General features: G+C 39.3%; 1 protein-coding gene and 2 non-coding genes across 5 annotated transcripts; 1 reads left to right on the forward strand and 2 right to left on the reverse strand.

The window, feature by feature from the left end:
• Positions 1-1,647: 1,647 nt before the first annotated feature.
• On the reverse strand, positions 1,648-16,466 carry zgc:174357. 3 transcript variants are annotated; one of them, NM_001365476.4, is given in 7 exon segments: positions 1,648-1,920; positions 2,016-2,155; positions 2,432-2,520; positions 2,727-2,802; positions 2,911-2,954; positions 15,897-15,952; positions 16,152-16,466. In NM_001365476.4, coding segments are annotated over 6 exon segments (525 nt in total). In that variant the 5' UTR covers positions 16,312-16,466; the 3' UTR covers positions 1,648-1,920; positions 2,016-2,055.
• LOC147834700 (signal recognition particle RNA) lies at positions 4,431-4,728 on the reverse strand. Its single transcript, XR_015503124.1, has one exon.
• LOC147834701 (signal recognition particle RNA) lies at positions 7,004-7,301 on the forward strand. Its single transcript, XR_015503118.1, has one exon.
• Positions 16,467-23,795: the final 7,329 nt, after the last annotated feature.

Genomic DNA, 23,795 nt, shown 5'->3' on the forward strand with positions numbered 1-23,795 from the left:
ATGTCAAATAGTAGATTTAAATGGTGTGTTTTCAGATTATTCGACCGTTTCTTATGGGGTTTCACAAGGCAGTGTTTTAGGTCCTTTGCTTTTTTAATATACATCAATGATTTGAAAATGGCCCGTTCAAAAAAGCTTTTGTTATTTGCGGATGATGCAGCAATAATTGTGTCTCATGAGAGGAAGGAATTTATTGAAAATGAAATAAGTAAACAAACTGAGGAAGTCTCTTAATGGTTTAACCTTATTAAATTGTCCTTACACTTGTGTAAACCAGAATTTATTTTATTTGGTTCAGCTGCGAAACTGAGAAAATGTGTCAGATCAGAGGTAAAAGTAGAGCATCAAATTAATGAACACAAACATGAAGGGAAATATTTAGGTTGCATTTCAGACAGTAATTTGACAGGTGAGAAGATGGCTGTTATAGTCCATTCAAAAGTTCTAAAATTAAGTTTTTAGCAAGACAGACAGAGCTCTTAGATTTCCAAACTTTACAAATATTGGCTAGTGCATTAGTGCAGTCATACTTTGACTATGCTGCAGTCTTTTGGTACAGCAGTAGTTCCACAAAAATGAAAAATAAATTGCAGACGGCCCAAAATAAGTTGCAGAATTGTTATCAAAGTACTTCCACTGACACATTTAATTAATGAATATTATAGTCAAATTAATTTATTAAAAGTTGGAAAAAGGGTCACTTTTCTGAAATTGGTGATGGTGTTTAAGATTTTAAAGAAAATGGTCCCAAAATATTTACTTATCAAGTTTTAGTTAGTGAGGTACACTGTCATTCTACAAGAGCGAGTAGCAGGGGTATTTGTCCTTGTAGAATTAATAGTGAAACAGGTAGAAAGTCTTTTCTGTGTACTGTTGCTTGGAATATACTGCCGAGGAGTTTTAAAGAGATTCAATTTGAGAGTTTTTAGAGAGGAAATTAAAAAATGGCTGTTTTACGGTTGAAGTTGAGGATTTTTGTTGTGCTGAGTTTCTGAGCTGATGATGTTTGCACTTTATGATTTGCTCGTTCATTTTTTAAGAATATCGATGACCACGATGGAAATCAGCCTGTGGCTTTATTGTGTATTTTATCCTCAACAGTTTTTAAGATATGAATGTCAAACTGGACTTGTTTGTATATTTTTGTTAAAATTGTTAAATAAAATCAATCAATCAATTTATTCATTCATTTTCATTTAGCTTAGTCCCTTTATTTATCTGGGGTCGCCACAGCGGAATGAACTGCCAACTTATCCAGCATATGTTTTACACAACAGATACCCTTCCAGCTGCAACCCAGTACTGGGAAATATTCAGACACCCTCATTCACACACACACACACACACATACACTATGGCTAATTTAGTTTATTCATTTACCTACAGTGGAGCACCCAGAGGAAACCCAAATGAACACAGAGAGAACATGCAAACTCCATACAGAAATGCCATCTGACCCAGTCGGGACTCCCACCAGCAGCCTTCCTTCCATCAGCGTTTTATTTTTTTCAGATTAACATTTAATAGACTTTAACTAAAAGTTTTACACTGGTTCTCCCGCAGCATGTTTGTTCATCATTTCTATCTTAATGTGTTGATCATTTTCTGTTGTGTTTCTGTATTGTGTGAAGGTCAACCAGTCCACAGTTTATGCTGCTATAATCTTTATTCAGTTTTATTCATAAACTATGTACAATATATACACTGTGCTCACGTCGGCTCCAGGTCTCTTGGGTGAAGGTCTCTCAGTGACGTGGTCTCTTCTGGTCTCCGTGCGTCTCTGGTGGAGATGGGGAGCGGGAACGTTTCCCTCTGGCGTCCTGGACTGAAGATGCTGCACCAGCTGAGGAAGAGAAGGGCAGCGGCTTGGCCTGGCAGGAGAAGGACGGCCTCTTTTTCTTCTCAGCAGCATAGGCCTCACTGAACAGATCGAGCGCAAACACACACAAGCAGACATAATGTGAGATTTTCACAAACACTAGAACAAGCAGCAATGCCAAGTACAGTTTACTCACGCGTCTATGATGGGAATGACGTATTTGCCGCTGCCGTCCATCATGACTCCCTTTCGGTTTGGGTCGTCCACCTCCAACAGGAAGCTGCGGGGAATCCCTGTGCTCCTCCGGATGCGCTTGTGTGGAGCAGAGCTGCTGCCCTGTGAATTCATGAGTGACAGTCAAACGACAGAGCAAACAATCTGACTGATGGAGACAAGAGCTCAAGTTCACAGCAACCATAAGCTTAGAAAACCCAGTTACCCCTTTAGAGGGGCAGTGCCTAATGTGGTGTCCTGGGATCCCACAGTGAAAGCAGACATAGTTGGGTGGAAGAAGCCCAAGCAGTGTCATGGCCTCACTGATGAACATCAGAACCATGAGAATCAGCTCTAACATTTCTCACAAACCAAACCTGTCAGTGTCTGAACGCTCACCTGCTGGAGTAGTAGCACAGACTGGACTGGTACATCGCCGCTTTCAGCTTGTCCTCCTCTGATGCCTTTGCCTCAGCCAGATTCTCAGTCTGTTTCACAGGCATTTGCACATTAGAATTTTATTTTACTGGTCTGCCTAAGAAGCTGTGTGTGTGTGTGTGTTTGTGTGTATTGATGTTTGCTTTACACTGTGTATTGATATTCTGCACTACATGTCATTATGACGCCTCAAATGCAAACACTGCAGTTCAATACAGAGCAGCACAGTGGGGTGAATTAATCATTTGTTCAATACCTTCAACAGCTGCTCCAGTGAGAGGAGTGAAGAATCACCTGTTTGAGAAGATTTAGCTGATGGTCCAGCTTGATGGCTGCAAAACAAAACAAAGGAGCTTGTGTGACTAAAACACCACAGACAGACTCAAAATCTTGATATAACATCTATCAGAGGACGATTGCGCTCATTTCACATGACTTACCCAACAAATCTTCTGTTGGAGGACTTCAGTCCAGCCGCAGGGACCCGTCTGATGATGACAGATGTGTTTTTGGGGATGAGAGCATCATCATCTGTGTATTCTGACAGCAAAATAAAGTTTGAATATAGTAATAATCATTTACCATGGTATACTTTGAGTGCCATTAGCATTTTAAAACACTCAGAACATCACTATATGTCACCATCAGAGTCATGATAACACATGTCAGCTTCTACAAGTCTGTCTGATAACACATCTAATGTTAGTGTAGTATAGTTTAAGTGGCTTTTCCTCATCTCACCTTCATCAGTTTGGGCTTTGCTGATCTTCAGCTGGCAGAACTTCAGCCTCTCGCGCCTCATGATCTGCCGCTTCAGCTCTCCCACAGTGATGTTGAGGCCCTCAAACTGGAGCGAGTCGTAGGTGAGTCGACTCTGAAACCTGTAATGAACACAAGACATACTGAACACAAAACACAGTGTGATAACAAGGGTCAAACCTGAATGAAGGGAGAAGCAGACGATCAATCGATGTATCCAACAATCAATAATATCAATAATCTGGGAATCAGTTGCCAGGAAGGACGCCGAGATCAGATGCCAATGACAGAGCGAAGTTCAAAACAACACAAAAAGAACCGTTGCCATGGATGTTGACGATCACGTGACGAGGCGCTGAAAAACTTCCGCGTTATTTTCTCATAAATAATAGTAAAATCATTACTATGATAATAATAAAATAAACAGCAGAACAGTTGGACATCTCTGAATAAAACACAGCTGCGTTTCCGTACACGAATGATTCTGGCCTTTGTAAAGAGTCGGGCGAGTCAATGAATCAGTGATTCGTGGCTGAATGAATCACTCAAAGCTTCACTCGATTAAAGCGGTCTCTTGCTGCCACCTATTGGCGATTTGTTTTTTCGTTTTTAAAGTAATTTAACACTTTTTTTAAAGCCACCTTCAAATTTATTTTCTACAAAAGTTTATTTCCGTGTGTCAAAAATGATTTAAAACTCTCTAATCTCATCATTTCCTGATGCGTTTATAATGTAAATCCCTTCATGTTTGCCTTTGATCTTCATTACGTGTTAAAATCAATAAAATATTAAAGTTGCCTCATCCAAATCCAAAGTTTAGTTCAAAGCTTTATTATACAGCAATGTGTGTGTGTGTGTGTATGTGTGTGTGTGTGTGTGTGTGTGTGTATGTGTGTGTGTGTGTGTGTGTGTGTATGTGTGTGTGTGTGTGTGTGTGTGTGTGTGTGTGTGTGTGTGTGTGTGTGATTGTGGCAGTGGATTACAGTGAATGTAGAAGTGATCAGAAGTGTGTGATATTTATTGTTTCTGATAATCAAAAGAACATTTTAAGAGTCCAAAAGATTTACTGCCTGATGAAGCCTGTTATAATGCAATTATGATGACCCTATAAATCTAGAATGGTCAGAACAATAAAAAATTAGGGAAAGAGATTAATTAGTATTTCTCCTCTTTATTTTGTATGTGTAAGTGCTCCTGGAAGAAAAGTCTGCGTCTCTCTGTGTCGCTCAGGCTGCACTGCAGTGTCTATTCTCAGGTGTGATCCCACTACTGATCAGCACGGGGGATTTGACCTGCTCCGTCGCCGACCTGGGCCGGTTCACCCCTCATTACACAACCTGGTGGTCCCAAGCTCCCCCAGGAGCACCATATCGATACCGAACTTAGTGTGGACACCCGATCAACATAGTCCACTGCAGTCCAGAAGCCCTGAGCTCAAGCGATCCGCAGCCTCAGCCTCCCAGTAGCTTGGATTACAGGCGCGCGCCACTGAACCCGGCGAGAGCTGAGAGAATCAGAGCTGTGGAGAATCTGATCATCACAGCGACCTCTAGTGGAGGAAATGATGAATGATGAAGTAAAGTTGACTTTTTATTGGTCTTATGGCACTGTTTGGATAAAAATAAACAGCAGTACGGTCCCAAATAAAATATAGTTATTTAAACTAAATACTATAGTATTTTAGAACCACATAGTAAAGTTTATTGTACTGAATAGTTAATCACAATGTTGTGCTATTTAAAGGCAACTGTGGTGCAGAGTCGGGTTGGAAGAAACTCCAAGCATTTCTGTTTTCGTGAGGTTAAGCTGAAGATGATGATCTTTCATCCAGTGTGAAATGTCCGACAGGCAGGCTGAGATGCGAGCTGGAACCGAGGGATCATCAGGGTGAAAAGAGAGGTATAGTTGGGTATCATCAGCATAGCAGTGGTAGGAGAATCCATGTTTCTGAATGACTGGTCCTAGAAATGTCGTGTAGATGGAGAAGAGAAGTGGCCCAAGAACAGAGCCTTGAGGTACCCCAGTGTTTAGATGCTGTAGGTTGGACACTTTTCCCCTCCAAGACACCCTGAATGACCTGTCAGAGAGGTAAGATCTGAACCATTGAATAACAGTGCCTGCAACCCCCAGTGACTCATATATATTATATATATAATGATTAATACATATAGAAACAATATTTTCATAACTAAATTATTTATGATTTGCCGTTTAACAGCGAAACATCTCGTCAAATAGGCCACAGTTCATCAGGAAATGAAAAGCTTTTAAATGACAACAGAAAAGCAGTTCAGCGACTAACATTCACTCATTCAGTGAGTATCTCATTCATTCATTCATTCATTCACTAATTGAATCAACACTTTTTCAGTCACTAAATATGGTGTCAGATGCAGATGTGGCCTCTAGTGTAATCCACAGTTCATATATTGCACAATGACGCTAAAGGCCACCATATTATAAAATACTGCAGGTTGTTGGTTGCAGATTAATTATTACAAACATAATTTTTTAATCATAAAACAGCTAAAACATATTTAGTGACAGAGAGGACAAAGTGGTTTTAGTTTACCTTTTATCTTTAATATTAAACAGCTTTTTAGTCTTTAGACCAGAATAAATAACTTGTACTTGTATAAACAATGTTCAGCTCAGGATCAGTAATTCAGCATGATGTGCTGCTAAAGCTGAAACAGTCTATCAATTTATGCCACAGATTGTGTGAGATTCTGTCGAGTCTTATAGATGTTAAAAACACTGATGGAGGTCAAAACCGCATCTGACACCACAGTTAGTAGATGAGTAAGAGTAAACTGAATAATAAATATGTAACTCAGTTAATGATATTATTCACTGCATGAATGAATGTTAGATGAGGAACGGGTATTTAAGTGGAAAATTAAAACATTAAAGCTTTACTTTTTCAGAGGTTCACTGTTTGCACAATCTTAAATGGATAGTTCACCGCATAAATATGATTGTGACGATTATGAATTAACATTTTTGGGTCAATTATCCCTTAGCTCACATAAATTATCCCAGAGCATTATTTCAGCATCAATGATCATTCACAATAGTCACATCACAAGAAATACAAGGTTGAGTCTGGATTATAATTTAGCATTTGCGTGTGTTTCTGAGGCCTGCGACTGTAAAATCATTCAGGTCTAATAAATTGCATAATTTGTCATTTTAATAGCAAATCATTTTATTTAATTAAAAAATGAAGACAATAGCAGTATTATTTTACATTTGATTATTACATTACTGTACCTGAATACTGTTAGACTCGTTGAAAAACAACAAAGCTCTGTTCATTTTATTTCAGAATTTTATATTGTATTTATCTCTGCTCGTAGATTGTTTGTAATGTTTTATGCAGATGCACACCTAATATAAACAAATCACCCATTCTGTAATATATTTTCTACAGCTATATGTATTATGATACAATAAACCACTTTTACTGTAGTAAAAAAAACTAAAGTATACTACAGTATTTATTACATTTAATTAGTTGATACAGAAAACAGAATGTTGTGGCACTCATAAAATGAGTTGTAAAGGCTAATAAATATGGTATAATAATCTTTAGTTCAAAAATATTATGTTGATACTAATTACTGTAATGTTTTTATTTGTGATCATACTGCTGTTTATTATTATCTAATGCCATAAGGCTATGAAGTCAGTTATTATTCATCATTCAGTTTTCCTCCACTAGAGGTCGCTGTGATGATCAGATTCTCCACAGCTCTGATTCTCTCAGCCCTCGCCGGGTTCAGTGGCGCGCGCCTGTAATCCAAGCTACTGGGAGGCTGAGGCTGCGGATCGCTTGAGCTCAGGGCTTCTGGGCTGCAGTGGACTATGTTGATCGGGTGTCCGCGCTAAGTTCGGTATCGATATGGTTCTCCTGGGGGAGCTCGGGACCACCAGGTCGTTTAAGGAGGGGTGAACCGGCCCAGGTCGGAGACGGAGCAGGTCAAATCCCCCGTGCCGATCAGTAGTGGGATTGCGCCTGTGAATAGACACTGCAGTGCAGCCTGAGCGACACAGAGAGACGCAGACTTTTACACTAGTTGTTTTTACTCTGATATATCTTTCTAACAGTAAAAAAGAAGTAATAAAGGTTTTGAGATGAATGACATGGCTGTGTGTTAATAATTAGAAATAACTAAAAGTTTAGTTTTCTCGAGTGATGGGTTGCAGCTGGAAGGGCATCTGCTAAAAACGTGCTGGATAAGTTGGGGGTTCATTCCGCTGTGGTAAACCAACGGGACTAAGCTGAAAAGAAAATAAATGAATGAATAAAAGTTTATTTGTAGATTAGACATTTTATTTGTAAACAGAAATACAGAAATTATCTCAATTTCATGAGTGTATTTTGAAAAGATGATGTTTTAGACAGAAATATGTTTTGCTGTGGTTACTAACTCATAAGTGTGGTCTATCAATATCGGGTGGTATTTATAAAAAATTATAGAAGAATTTCACTTTAGTTCTCCCCGTGTTGGTGTGGGTTTTCACTGGTTGGTCTGGTTTACCCCACAAGTCCAAAGACATGCGGTATAGGTGAATTGGGTAAGCTAAATTGTCTGTAGTGTATGGGTGTTTTCCAGTAATGGGTTGCAACATGGGAGGGCATCCTCTGCGTAAAACATATGCTGGAAAAACTGGCGGTTCATTCCGCTGTGGTGACACCCGATTAATAAAGGGACTAAGCCGAAATGAAAATGAATGATTGAATGAATTTCACTTTAAACATAATTTACACATTGTTACTTTGAACCCATCATCTGATATTTGGCAGCTCCATCAAGGGTTCTGCATTGTGTTTTCTTTTTATTGTGGGAATAACCAGACAGGTATCAGCAGTTGTGACGGCTCTTTAATCACTCCTGATGTAAACAAAAGCACAGATTTTACAGTGTGTCTTCGCCCTCATCACTTTTACATGCTTCAATCAGACAAATATAAATCAAAACCTCAATTAAAATGAAAACACAAAAATAACGAACTATGTGAAATATGTGAAAAAGAAAGTTATACATAATATTGAAACATAAAAACTGGCTTCAAAAGTCAAGTAAATATAAGATTAATTAGAGCTGCAGACACCCACCTCTCCCATGTGCAGTCAGTACAGAAAAGGAGGAGGCGGGTGCAGAACAGGAAATTAAAAAACTTAAGCTTTCTCAGAAATTTAAAGGAGCAGGTATACTTAATAAACACTTCAGGTAAAACACACATTTTGTGTAATTCTATAAATAAAGTGAACTATTATTTCTATACCTGTTACACAGGCCCGGATTGGCTAATCGGGAGCACCGGGAAAGTTTTTTGGCCGCGAGGGCCGGTGTCCCTAGCTGCTTGCACTCTCAGCAGTCGCACTTTTTTCATTTATTTATTTGACCATAGCCTCACTCTTTTTATTTATTTTCTCGCAGGCAGCAAAACGCAGCCAGCAGGTTAATGATGATCATTTAGCATTCGACCTTAAACAGCGGCACCTTAGTGAAAAAAAGAATTTGAATAATTAATATTAATGAATATTACACCTGCTCAATGAAAATCAGATGATTCACTACATTAATAAATCTGACATAACTTGATCAGAAATATAAAAAAGGGGTGAAAAAGATTAAGCCTTCAATAGAAAGTAATACTGTGGTTAAAAGAGTCTTGCAGATACCAGCGCAATATTTATTTATTCTTCCAAACTCACCAACATAACAGCGACATTGTGGTCCAGTGGTCAGCATGTTGTGTTGTGATGCTGCTGCTCTAACCTCACCTGAGTAAAGTGTTATTTTTATTATTATTATTTCATTTTTAGAGTTAGGAGGACAATATAATACTGTTTGGGTTACTTATGTGGGTGTACATATTTTATTTAGATTTTTTTGTGTGACCACCGTTACAAAAGACTGCATATCTATAAAGAATTTTGCACAGAATATATTTTCACATATTGCAGGAAGGGACAATGTGATGTTTAAAGTATAGCTTTGGAGATTTAGCTACCCTTTAATCTTCTCATATTTATGAAAAACATTTGAAGTTCTAATGCAGCTGTTTCCTTGAAAAAGACGTGATAGTGTCTTTAGAAACTGAATTGCAAATGACCTTATTTTAATATAGTCAGTCGTGAACAGAGGTGGGCCGGTGAAAGGCTTGAAACTGCAGGGCTGAAAAGAAATCCCACTCCTGCCCTGCTGTTACAGTAACGGGCTGAATATGCTGTCATAGCCTGGAAAGCCAATGTTATCTGGCCTTTGTTACTTTTGTCCAGTGTTACTTTCGTCCCCGCTCTCCCCTACTATAAGGCACACAGAATCATTTATCGTGTACAGACATGAACAGTCATATAGGGGTTTCACTGTCACATTTCTGTCAAAAACAGTGAAAAGTTCAGGCTGATTTATACTTCTGCAACAAGTTATCACCGTGACCTATGGCACACGCCTTGCGTGAAGCAATGCACTTAAACTTCTGTGTTCTGTTAGTGTTGCTCTGCAATAACACTTCCAAAATGCTAGCTGGCAACAGGTTTTCAATGTTCCTTTGTGTTGAGTTTCTTCTTGTTAATGCAACATACTGTAGCTCAAACTCACTCATTCATAGTCGGGAACCAGGGAATGTGCAACAACTTTAATAATAAGGCAAACACAAAAACAAAAGTTTCCATATGGAGCTCCCTCACCGGATTCAACACCTGTAAATACTCTCCTGTAGCTCTCAGCCCTGACCACACATCTCAGCTCTACCAAGCCGACCATTCACAGAGTTTGCGATACGCATTGTCGTGATATATAGTTTAATTTTTAGAGAGGTCAGCGTCAGTGTCCATACTCCATACACGTAAACTTGATGCAGAAGTATAAATCAGCTTTAAAACGCATATGTGTGTGTGTCTGTGTGCGCACAGGAACTTTGTAATGACATTGTGTGTGACTCATCATTGCAGAAAGGCTTGAATTAACTCCACATTACGAAGTAATTCAAATACGTTATGAAAAGTGCTTGACTACCGTTCTCTTACAGTATTTTTCAATCATTTTGCCACAAATTGCAGAACCCTGATGTCAATTTTCAAAACTCTAGACACAAAACTCTGAACAGTCACTACTTTTAACACAAACTCTCCAGTAATCAAAACTCTGCATGCTGCATTCATTTCCTTGAGGATGTCTTGCATTTGCAGGATCATTGGTTCACATAATCCTATTATCATACAAATACTACAGGAACACTACTTTAGATCACCAGCACATTAAACGCACATCGTTTCAATAAACAATCATTAACAATCATTAAATATTGTTGTTTAAAATATATGATACAGGTTTCATTATGGTTTATACATAAGTGTAGAGGGAACGGTGCAGACAGTGGGTATACTGATCTAGTTTTATTCATTCCATCATAATGTAGGTTTACTGCAAAAATTGGCGAGGCAGTGGTACAGTAGGTAGTGCTGTCGCCTCACAGCAAGAAGGTTGCTGGGTCGCTGGTTCGAACCTCAGCTCAGTTGGCGTTTCTGTGTGGAGTTTGCATGTCCTCCCTGCCTTTGCGTGGGTTTCCTCCCAGTGCTCTGGTTTCCCCCACAGTCCAAAGACATGTGGTACAGGTGAATTGGATAGGCTAAATTGTCTGTAGTGTGTGTGTGGATGTTTCCCAGAGATGTGTTGTGGCTGGAAGTGCATCCGCTGCATAAAAACTTGCTGGATAAGTTGGTGGTTCATTCTGCTGTGGTGACCCCAGATTAATAAAGGGATCAAGCCGACAAGAAAATGAATGAATGAGTGCAAAAATCACTGTTTACATTTTTTTCAGCCATATCATACACACACACACACACACACACACATACACACACACACACACACACACACACACACACACACACACACACAGAATGAATACACATTTAAACACATATGTTTGTGTGTTTTTGTTTCTCTGCTGAAGCACCGCAGTAAAAATTATCTTAGGGTCTCATTTTGACCAGCACCAACTCTGGTTAGTGGGTTCCCACTTAGGAAGAGTTCAAATTTCATTTTTACTGTTGATCATCAGTTGGCACCATTAAATCCTTTACATTGCCCCGTGCAAAAGCGTGTCTGACTTTTATATGGAGTTCTGTGGAGTAAAACTGCAATTTATAGAGTGCATGCATAAGTACACTTACTATGTTTACTATGTTCTGACAGCTGAGGTGCCTATTTTGTATTTTCTCCTACACATCAATATATGTGTGTAAAAGTCTCTCTTACAACCTCACACACTCAATAAACAACATATAAAAGCAAGAAATCAAGCTTTTTTGAACTGTAACTGATGATCACCAGTAAAAATCACAAATCTTACCTCTTCCCAACAGGAAAAACCACCAACAATCAAGAATGCATGATTATACGCTGTCATGACGTTGCATTTAAAAATAATGGAAATCACTTGGGCAAAAACAGCCATGAACACAATGAAAGGGTGGTAAATTTGCCCAGAGTGTATTGTTGAGTTTTTAAAAAATTCTAAAAGTATTTTCCCAAAATATGTGTCAACAAGACTTGTCACCAAAAATCATCCCATTTGCTGAACCACAGAGAAAGTTGTTGGTAAATTAAGCCTCAAAATCAGCCCAGAGTGGACCAAAACTTCACCAACAGCACAGAAGGGTTAAACACCCCCAAATCCTTGATGGGATGGTTCTAAGAGGCAGTGCTCACTTCTGGACAGAGGGGCAAGTGTACCAAGTGTAAGTGGAGAGGTAAAGGCTGATTTATACTTCTGCGTCAAACGCTGGCGTATGCTACGGCGTTGGCGCATAGCCCTTCGCCGTGGCCGTCGGCATCGCTTACGTGCACCTCTCAAAAATTGTAACTACATGTCGCAACGACGCGTAGCGCAAGCTCTGTGATTGGTCGGCTTGGTAGCGCTGACGAGTCTGGGCGGGACCGAGAGCCGCGCGAATGGCGCGAGCGATTGTTTACAAATGTGGAGTCCCGTGAAGGAGCTCCAGATGGAAAGTTTTGTTTTGTGTTTACCTCATAGTTAAAGTTGTTGCACGTCCGCCGGTTCCTGCCTCTAAATGAGCGAGTTTGAGCAACTTGTACATCGGAAGTGTTCAGGAAAAGCAAAAAAGCAGTGAAGAAACTCGACACAAAGGAACATTTACACCTCACTGCCAACTAGCGTTTCGGAAGTGTCGATGCAGACCAACAGAGACAGCGCGCAGAAGTATAAATGCACAGCCACGCGCGTTGCATGCACTGTGGGTTACGCCGGTCACTTGACGCAGAAGTATAAATCAGGCTTAAGAGAGGTGTGACGTGGGCTCTCTTGGGATCATTGAAGACCAGATGAGCTGCAACATTTTGTTTGGCCAGGATTGATTAGATGAGCATGTCATCGGTGTAAATCAGAGATGCCCAAACTAGGGCCCGTGGGCCAAAGAGGATCTACGGTAACCTTTGATTTGGCCCTCCATCCCATCTGAGAAGAGAGGGAGAATGATGGGGAGTTTTGGGGGAAAGTCTTTAACAGAGATTGTCATTTCTAATACAACATAACTTTGTTTTTTAACTGTTGAGATACAAAAATAAACAAACTGAAATTAAACATTTCAATGAAATGTTGTGAATGAATCAAATTAAATAATAGTCACTTGAAGGAGAGCAGACATTACAGAAGACATCAGCAAGCGAAGGCAAAGTGTATTTTTTATTTGTGTTATAAATGGGATTGTTCATGTTTTATTGTAAGATTTTCATTCATTATAAAATGTATAATTATTAATACAATTAAATAATTTTAAATGTTGTAAATTACAGTATTCAGTGAATGATGTAAATTATATAATGAATAATAATAATAAATTAGGAAATTACATTGACAATTTTACAGTTTGGTAGATTTACCTCCAGCCCACCACCCTCAGACGAGTTTAGTTTTTGGCCTTTCATAAGAAAAAGTTTCCCTGAAGCACCTCTGAAATAGACTTTAACTAAAAGTTTTAGATTCTGAGCAGGACAGCACACTGGTTCTCCCGCAGCATGTTTGTTCATCATTTCTATCTTAATGTGTTGATCATTTTCTGTTGTGTTTCTGTATTGTGTGAAGGTCAACCAGTCCACAGTTTATGCTGCTATAATCTTTATTCAGTTTTATTCATAAACTATGTACAATATATACACTGTGCTCACGTCGGCTCCAGGTCTCTTGGGTGAAGGTTTCTCAGTGACGTGGTCTCTTCTGGTCTCCGTGCGTCTCTGGTGGAGATGGGGAGCGGGAACGTTTCCCTCTGGCGTCCTGGACTGAAGATGCTGCACCAGCTGAGGAAGAGAAGGGCAGCGGCTTGGTCTGGCAGGAGAAGGATGACCTCTTTTTCTTCTCAGCAGCATAGGCCTCACTGAACAGATCGAGCGCAAACACACACAATCAGACATAATGTGAGATTTTCACAAACACTATAACATGCTGCAATGCCAAGTACAGTTTACTCACGCGTCTATGATGGGAATGACGTATTTGCCGCTGCCGTCCATCATGACTCCCTTTCGGTTTGGGTCGTCCACCTCCAACAGGAAGCTGCGGGGAATCCCTGTGCTCCTCCTGATGCGCTTGTGCGGAGCAGAGCTGCTGCCCTGTGAATTCATGAGTGACAGTCAAACGACAGAGCAAACAATCTGACTGATGGAGACAAGAGCTCAAGTTCACAGCAACCATAAGCTTAGAAAACCCAGTTACCCCTTTCAGGGCTCGAAATTGCGACCATTTTGGTCGCATATGCGCCCGAAATTTTATCTATGCGACCATAAAATATTTTTGGGAGCATTTCTGCGAGTGCTTAAAATTGTTGTGTGCGACCAGTTTTTACTGCAAAATGTTCACCACATGCGCGGATTTGGGAGACATTCACGCAGAATTCATCTCTAAGCTCTTTGTTAGCACTTGGAACGGGAAACGCAGCGCTCAGGAATGGTTTTAAACAGTTGTCATGTCGTCTTGCTGCAGTAAACAAATCCAAGTTCGTAATGCTTGCCCCGGCTTCGCGCTCTTCTTATTGGCCCACTGCTCTAGCACTGAACGCGAATGATTGGTTAATATCAGCTGTCAATCACTCAGTCAGCGCCTTCTGGCTTCAGATGACAGAGAGCTGCTACCGCGGAAAACTAAAGCGCTAAAGATGAGATTGAAGATAACGCGGACAGATTTAGTTTTAGAAACCATCTAGTTACAAATAATGACACATCTTACTAGTGATCATGTGCTGAATGTTAATCCACCATCTACACTTTTCCAAGAGTAGAAGACTTCTGTTGGCTTCAAGTCCGCTATAAAAAGTCTGTGGGATGGAGTTTTCAGGTAACTGTTTGCCACATCTAGCACGAGAGCTTCTGTTTAATCCTTCATATAATTGCCAGATGCTCTCCGCCGTGCAAGGGGCAGCTATATGTCAAATTTAACATCACGTACACCATCACAAACGGGCTTACACTGAGTAAATTAATATCGCTAACTTACTCATGAAAAGACCGGTATGGCTATTAACATGACGTATGCATACAATAAGGTACAATATGTGTCAAAAGCATCAGTGCAATATCAGACAGCACTTGTGAGAACAGCACAGTTAACGTTATACCGTTCAGATCGTAACAGATTCATTCAAGCAGTGCGTGCAGGGCCGGTGAGCGCTCCGTGCTTTGGTCACTCAGTTATGTTATAAAAATCTATTTTCTTGTGATCACGGGATTTCGTTGAGACATATTTTCCTCACGCATGCATATTTATATTATTTTTTTTTTGCTTGTTAGTTTGATTAGTGTTGATTTCAAATACAATAAATCTGTTTGTATAAAACTTGTAGTAACGGTGCTCATAATTGGTGGGTGCGACTAAATTTTGGCTGATGCGCCTAACTTTTTAAAGTTAGTAGCACCGGTGCTACCAAGCAAAAAGGTTAATTTCGAGCCCTGCCTTTAGAGGGGCAGTGCCTAATGTGGTGTCCTGGGATCCCACAGTGAAAGCAGACATAGTTGGGTGGAAGAAGCCCAAGCAGTGTCATGGCCTCACTGATGAACATCAGAACCATGAGAATCAGCTTTAACATTTCTCACAAACCAAACCTGTCAGTGTCTGAACGCTCACCTGCTGGAGTAGTAGCACAGACTGGACTGGTACATCACCGCTTTCAGCTTGTCCTCCTCTGATGCCTTTGCCTCAGCCAGATTCTCAGTCTGTTTCACAGGCATTTGCACATTAGAATTTTATTTTACTGGTCTGCCTAAGTAGCTGTGTGTGTGTGTGTGTGTGTGTGTTTGTGTGTTTTACACTGTGTATTGATATTCTGCACTACATGTCATTATGACGCCTCAAATGCAAACACTGCAGTTCAATACAGAGCAGCACAGTGGGGTGAATTAATCATTTGTTCAATACCTTCAACAGCTGCTCCAGTGAGAGGAGTGAAGAATCACCTGTTTGAGAAGATTTAGCTGATGGTCCAGCTTGATGGCTGCAAAACAAAGGAGCTTGTGTGACTAAAACACCACAGACAGACTCAAACTCTTCATATAACATCTATCAGAGGACGATTGCGCTCATTTCACATGACTTACCCAACAAATCTTCTGTTTGATGACTTCAGTCCAGCCGCAGGGACCCGTCTGATGATGACCGACATGTTTTTGGGGATGAGAGCATCATCGTCTGTGTATTCTGACAGCAAAATAAAGTTTATATATTAATAATAATTTACCATGGTATACTTTGAGTGCCATTAGCATTTTAAAACACTCAAAACATCACTATATGTCACCATCAGAGTCATGATAACGCATCACAGCTTCTACAAGTCTGTCTAATAACACATCTAATGTTAGTGTAGTATAGTTTAAGTGGCTTTTCCTCATCTCACCTTCATCAGTTTGGGCTTTGCTGATCTTCAGCTGGCAGAACTTCAGCCTCTCGCGCCTCATGATCTGCCGCTTCAGCTCTCCCGCAGTGATGTTGAGGCCCTCAAACTGGAGCGAGTCGTAGGTGAGGCGACTCTGAAACCTGTAATGAACACAAGACATACTGAATACAAACCACAGTGTGATAACAAGAATCAAACCTGAATGATGGGAGAAGCAGACGATCAATCGATGTATCCAACAATCAATAATCTGGGAATCAGTAGCCACGAAGGACGCCGAGATCAGATGCCAATGAGCGAAGTTCAAAACAACACAAAAAGATCCGTTGCCATGGATGTTGACGATCACGTGACGAGGCGCTAAAAACTTCCGCGTTATTTTCTCATTAATAATAGTGAAATCATTACTATGATAATAATACAATAAACAGCAGAACAGTTGGCCATCTCTGAATAATACACAGTGGCGTTTCCTTACACGAATGGTTCAGGACTCTGTATAGAGTCGGGCGAGTCACTGAATCAGTGATTCGTGGCTGAATGAATCACTTAAAGCTTCACTCGATTAAAGAGGTCTCTTGCTGCCACCTATTGGCGATTTGTTTTTCCGTTTTAAAGTAATTTAACACTTTTTAAAAACACCTTTAAATGTATTTTCAACAAATGTTCATCTCTGTATGTTAAAATGATTTAAAACTCTCTAAGCTCATCATTTATTTGTTTGCCCTTGATCTTCATTATGTGTTACAGTTTTTTTCCAATTGTTTTGCCACAAATTTCAGAACCCTGATGTCAATTAAAAAAACTCTAGACACAAAATCCTAAACAGTCACTACTTTTAACACTCTCCAGTGTTCTGCATACAGCATTCATTCCCTTAAAGAAGTCTTGCATTTGCAGGATCATTGATTCACATAATCCTTTTATAATACAAATACTACAGGAACACTACTTTAGATCACCAGCAGCACACAAGATGTACATCGCTTCAATAAACAATCATTAACAATCATTAAATATTGTTGTTTAAAATATATGATACAGGTTTCATTATGGTCTATAAGTGTAAAGGGAAACAGTGCAGACAGTGGATATACCGAACTAGTTTTATTCATTCCATCATAATGTAGGTTTACTGTATTTTTTTTTCTCACTTCACGTCCCCATATAGAAAATATCTAACATAATAGATCATATATATATACGTAACATATATCTACATATTTGTAATTCTAATATTTTAACAAATGGCAATATTTTGACATGTATAACATATTTTATATATGTAAAATTCATATGAACTATCATGTCACATATGTAATTTGCATATATTTCTATATATCAGATTTCTATTTTGGGATTTTGTGTTACCATCAGTCTGGTCTTGTGGATTTGGTCACGGGTTCTCCTCTACATTTCAGTGGTGTTTTCATTACTCAGAAAGAACCTTCTGTCAATGTAAATCCAGGCCTGACATTGGTCTGCTGTGACTGGGCTTTCTTACAGTGATGTCAAATATATAAACATTGTCCGTAAAAGTGGTACACAGAACAAAGAAACCATAAATATGGACTAAGGATGAATAAAGATGACATCTATGTAGTTCAGTTGGGTCATCTTCTGTGTTAACTGATGTCATTTGATCTATCCTGATTATTTCATCATCTAAACATGTAATATTGTACATCAGTTTCCCCACATCAACAATAATGCAGCAGTTATTCATCATTTGGAGTGCTTGTATCAGTTGATAATAACATCACGTGAAGTAAATGAATACATGGTTATTTCAATTGTAATGTTTGAGTTGCATTTTGAAATGGGATCAATTTGAAGTTTAATTGTGTTATATTGAAAAGGTGATCTGAGTTCAATGAACAAAGTATGTTTGATTTGTGTGTGTTGTATCCAAGCATTTGAAAAAAGAGTTAAAAGTTTTGCAAAAACATACAATTTTGGCAAAGGTTGTGAATTTTGTGTCTAGACTTTTGAAAATTGACACCAAAGTTCTGAAATTTGTGGCAAAATAATTGTAAAAAAACTGTAATAAAAAAAAGAGAAAGGACAAATCTTATAGATGATGAGCACAAATCTGAAAGCATCTGTGGATCTGTCACAATCTACTCGTTTATTATCATTACTGTGGGTTTCTTCATCACAAAAATAAGCCCATATACATGTAAATAAATAAAACACCACAAGCAGTATTAAAACATCAGAATCTGCAGAACAAGGATCAGCACTGACCTTTCCAAGAAGAAGAGCGACTGCAGCAGGCTTGAACTGAAAGGCTGATTCATATTATTGAGTGTTTCTAATTCAAAAGCTCTTTTGTTTAGGGTTAGTGATTCAGATCTCATTTAATGTTTACAGAATATTGAAAAATGATTTACAGACCTAATTTGCATCAATGAATTAAAACAAAACAAGAAGACTGCAATGAATAATCCCTGATATAAGGATCATTTCGAATCATTTATCAGATTTACCATTGTTTTAATTATTACGAAAAATCTGTGAAATGAAAATTTTACTCATGCAAAAAAAATTATTACAGACAATGGATTATCAAGTTATGAATTCCTATTAGTGAAGGTGGCGAGGCAGTGGTGCAGTTTCTGTGTGGAGTTTGCATGTTCTCTCTGCCTTCACGTGGGTTTCCTCCGAGTGCTTCGGTTTCCCCCACAGTCCAAAGACATGCGGTACAGGTGAATTGGGTAGACTAAATTGTCCGTAGTGTATGAGTGTGTATGTGGATGTTTCCCAGAGATGGGTTGCGACTGGAAGGGCATCTGCTGCGTAAAAACTTGCTGGATAAGTTGGCGGTTCATTCCGCTTTTTAATAAAGGGACTAAGCCGACAAGAAAATGAATGAATGAATAATAGTGAAGGTATTATACTAATAGTGAACTATAATGCTATTGTAAGTGAATTATTAGCACAGGGTATTAAAGCATTAGTTCACTTCTATAAAAGTGAGTTTTCCTCCACTAGAGGTCGCTGTGATGATCAGATTCTCCACAGCTCAGGGTTTCTGGGCTGCAGTGGACTATGTCGATCGGGTGTCCGCACTAAGTTCGGTATCGATATGGAGCTCCTGGGTGAGCTCGGGACCCCCAGGTCGTTTAAGGAGGAGTGAACCGGCCCAGGTCAAGTGGTCCTCACTGCAGAGCTATTTGGGCAGAGCTGAGCTCCAGCGAGGGGGAGCTTGAGCTTGAGCTCCTCCTTTCTTGCGCTTCTTCTACGAGTGATGTCACTGGGGGTAGGTGTACGCATTAAAACAGCTTATCCGCCTGTTAAGTGTGACGTCACGCGAAGCGGCTTCCAGGTCCAAGCGCTCTATTCAACTGAATGGGGAGACTCATGAAATGGTAATAATAAAGGTTTACAAATCGATTTAAGGCTTTCGAAAATCACGATCGCAATATCATGCCTAATATCCGATGGCCAGAAAGTGATTATTTTTTTATAAATTGTTACATTTTTGGTATTTTTTATGCAGCAAGCCCAGAGATTGTTGTGTACACTATGACTTTATATAAAATTAACTTTAATGTGTGATAGGAATAAAACGTGATCATAAACAAATGATTTCTCCACTCAAATGAGTGGCGACTTGGACCCGGAAACAGTATACATACGTCACAAACACGTCACCATTTAACAAGCGGATAGGAGGAGGAGCTAGAGCTCATGCTCCCCCTCGCTGGAGATCAGCTCTGCTCAAAAGGCTCTGCAGCGAGCAGTGTCTCGCCCAGGTCGGACACGGAGCAGCAGGCACGTGCACACATAGGGCTCAACCTGTGCAGTGCACATGCCCTTTTTAGTCTTGGATATAAAGTGCCCTTCCAAAAGGATCAAAAGTGCCCCCGTGACGCGGCACACCTTCGGTCCCGCCCTTCAGTAGGCGTGCGACAACACCGCTCTTGAGTACGCGCGCGGCAACACAGCTGATCAGTACGCGCGCGATAACACCGCTCTTCAGTACGCGCGCATCCACTCTGCAGATCTGCAGCACCCAATTTTAATTTTTTAAAGTAAAGTAAAGTAAAGTTAAGTAAAGTAAATTTTACTTTAAACATAGATGGCACATTATAATTTTTGACCCCATCAGAAACAAAAGTAACACACGGGTAAGTCACAACCAGATTTACTGGCTTCATCATGTGTGTTTCAATTATATCTGACTATGACATTGTTAATTATTTTATTTAATACCAGCTGATATTGACGGTTAAAAAGCTTCCAGTACAAAATGGCATTTTTATTGATAAATTAGTTATAGAGTTTTAGTCTATAAAGTTTTGTGTTTAATAAAGTAGAAGAGGGGGATTTATTTAAGAAATTAATAACACCTAAAAATAGTAAAGCAACAGGGTTAGATAATATTCCAGTGCAGTTCCCTCAAAGACTCCCTAAGGGCTCTATTTTGACGGTCCATGCGCAGAGCGCAAAACACAGGGCGCAAAAGCTTTCAGGGTGTGTCAGAATGCATTTTTGCTAATTTAAGGACATGAAAATCCGCTTTGCGCCATAGCGCATGGTCTAAAAGGGTTGAGTTTATTTTCTTAATGAGTTATAGGTGTGTTTTGAGAATAAACCAATTAGAGTCTCATCTCCCATTACCTTTAAGAGCCAGCTGCGTCGCGTAAAGGAAGTCTAAGTGGAAAATCTGAGCATTTCACTAGCAAACAGTTGACAGTTTTTTAACAGAAAACTGTTAAACAGAGCATCTACTGCGAGAGAATGAGAGATAAAAGATCACTTTCACTTTCGCTCTTGGATAGGGAAACCTTTAGGCACAGACATCAAATAGTCTATAAATAATTGTGTTTGTCAAGCGCAAATATTCGTTTCAAAACTATTTCTAAATTCAGTTCTAATTTCCAACAAACGAATAAATGATCAATATTAATGAAGTGTGCTCAAAAACCTGAGTTATATCCTAAAACACATGCTATGCCCCTTATGGTCTAAAACATGACAGGTGGGCAAATCTAAGCTTGTTTTTAATAAAACAAATATAAAAATGGATTTAATAAATAATACTGCTAATAATAATAACATTATACAAAAGCAAATTGTTATGAATGAACTGATAAAGCCTCCCGAGATGAAGAAGACATAAAAGCAGTGATTTTTTATATCTATGTAGGCTAGAAAATAATATGTTTTGTAATATTTTAATCCTTTATATTTAAATCCTATATCTATTCTTTTTATATCCGGTATATATATATCCTTAATATTTAAATGTTTTTATATGTAAAGATATTTGCCTATTGCTCTCTTAGTGTGGTTTATTCATAAACTAATTTCGAGAGGATCACGGGCTTATAATCAACACGGCTGGCTCCTTGTTAGCTCCGTAATCAGCCCTATTAGATGATTATGGAAGCATTATAAATAACCTGAGTTTTTTACTCCAGTTATCTTCGTCTTGAAGCTTGCTTCCCGCTACAAAACGCTCCAGCATCGCACCATTTAACCTATCGATACAGAAGAACAAACAACAACAACAACAACAACAACAACAAACAAACAACAACTCCAGCCAGAGCTCCACTCTCCCTGAGAATTCAGTCACAGCCTCGCCAAAATCGAGCCTAAATTTCCGCAAAAACGCCGGTGCTGCCACCAGCTCTTCCACCTCCACTTCAAACTGCCTCACGCAAACACAGTCCACAACTCCACCTAAACTCTCTAGGCGTCGACGATCCAAAACATCGCAAAAGCCTAACTCACTGCTTCCTAGCGGTGCACCCTCGGTAACGTATAGCACGCTTTTAAGGGGAAGCATCGCGGAAATAACTAATCTCCATCAAAGACTAAACCCATTTATAAATCTTTTAAAAACAAGATTCGCGTGATTAGAAGATTCATAAGAACTCGCCCTTCAAGCCCGTACACAAATCCATAAGTAAATCACTGCAAAGATCACGACATTAGTCCACGACATATTGATACGTCGATGAAGCGCGCTGTTATCATCCAAACTAGTCGCTGGTGTGCCGCAGTGTCTTCTCACAACACTGGTAAACAAACTTGGCCTACGATCTTGATTGACGCCCCATCGAGCCAATAGCTAAAGGAGCAGCGCCCTCATCCAATGCGCTTTTAAAACTCGATATGGTTCCGCCCTCTCAACAATTCATGAATGAATCCAGCCATAAAAGACTCGTGAATGAACTGAGACGGACATACTTGCGAATTAAGTTAAGATTAAGAAGTTAAGATTCCTAACATGTATTTAAACAAATTAAGTAAAGCCCATAACAAACATTCCATTCATACAGTTTCCACTAAGTAGTGAATTAAGTTAAGCGTTTGATGTTGGGATTTGATATAATAAATAAATAAATTGACAAAATAATAAATGAATGAATAAATAATAATAAGAATAATAATATAAAAAAATAATAATAAAATAAAAAAATAAATAAAATAAATAAAAACCTCTGCCAGATCTAATAGCATTTAACTTCTGTAAAGACTATTACCCAACCAGTGAGAATTTAACACAAAAGTCCAATCGTAATACGCCAATGACCCATACTTGCATATACAGTACCATATGTAACTTATAATGGCACGCCGGTTGGAGGTGAAAATGGTAAAGAAACTAACTTCTCGCTTGACTGCATGAATAGGACATTTAAATAAATCTTCAAGAAGAACTTCTAGGACCACCAGACAAGCTACACCCCATATCCCCAGCTCTGCATCCACCTGCTATCCTGTGGGGGAACAAATGCCCACCTCTATCATCCTCGCACACTGCGACAACGAAGCTCACAATTGTCCATGCTCTTATTAAGATGCCTTGCATAGATATCAGCTACAACAATTTTGTCATGTCTGCTATACATGTATCATGTTGTAAAATTTAATTTCTGATTTTCTCTTGTTTCTCATTCCAGAGATTAGGACAGCCGGCCCAGAAGCTGACCTTCATCCAACCTATTACACTCCACATCCATTCCAAATGCAATCACAATCTACACAAGGATGCATTTCCAATCATACAGCTCACATCCACAATGCCATATTCACACTAGTCTTTGGGTTTTGAGATTCTCTGAATTAACATCAGTTGCAATCCCACAATCCACCTCACCATATCTGGTCTGACTGGAGGAACACTATCTCTCTCCATTAAGCAAGCAAACCGATTAATTCGGCAAAGCACGTTCTATATACATTTTCGACATCCCTTCCCCCACTCACACAATTCAAATGTTTTAAAAGTGATACTAAGAATAAGCACAACTTGAACTATCCCATACACCCATACATTTTCACTCACCACAGTTCCAACTTATTTAGGGGTTGCCTAAATTTTTCTATTACTGCAGCAGGGATGCTCTAAGCAAGCTCTATACACTTACAAGTCCAATAACACTCGTCACACTGCCCTGCACTAATACAGCAATGACAGGTGAGAAGATGGCTGTTATAGTCCAATCAAAAGTTCTAAAATTAAGTTTTTAGCAAGACAGACAGAGCTTTTAGATTTTCAAACTTTACAAATATTGGCTAGTGCATTAGTGCAGTCATACTTTGACTATGCTGCAGTCTTTTGGTACAGCAGTAGTTCCACAAAAATTAAAAAAAATAATTGCAGACGGCCCAAAATAAGTTGCA

This window comes from Danio rerio, chromosome 11 (assembly GCF_052040795.2).
Source record: "Danio rerio strain M-AB ecotype USA chromosome 11, GRCz13ab, whole genome shotgun sequence".
Taxonomy (NCBI): domain Eukaryota; kingdom Metazoa; phylum Chordata; class Actinopteri; order Cypriniformes; family Danionidae; genus Danio; species Danio rerio.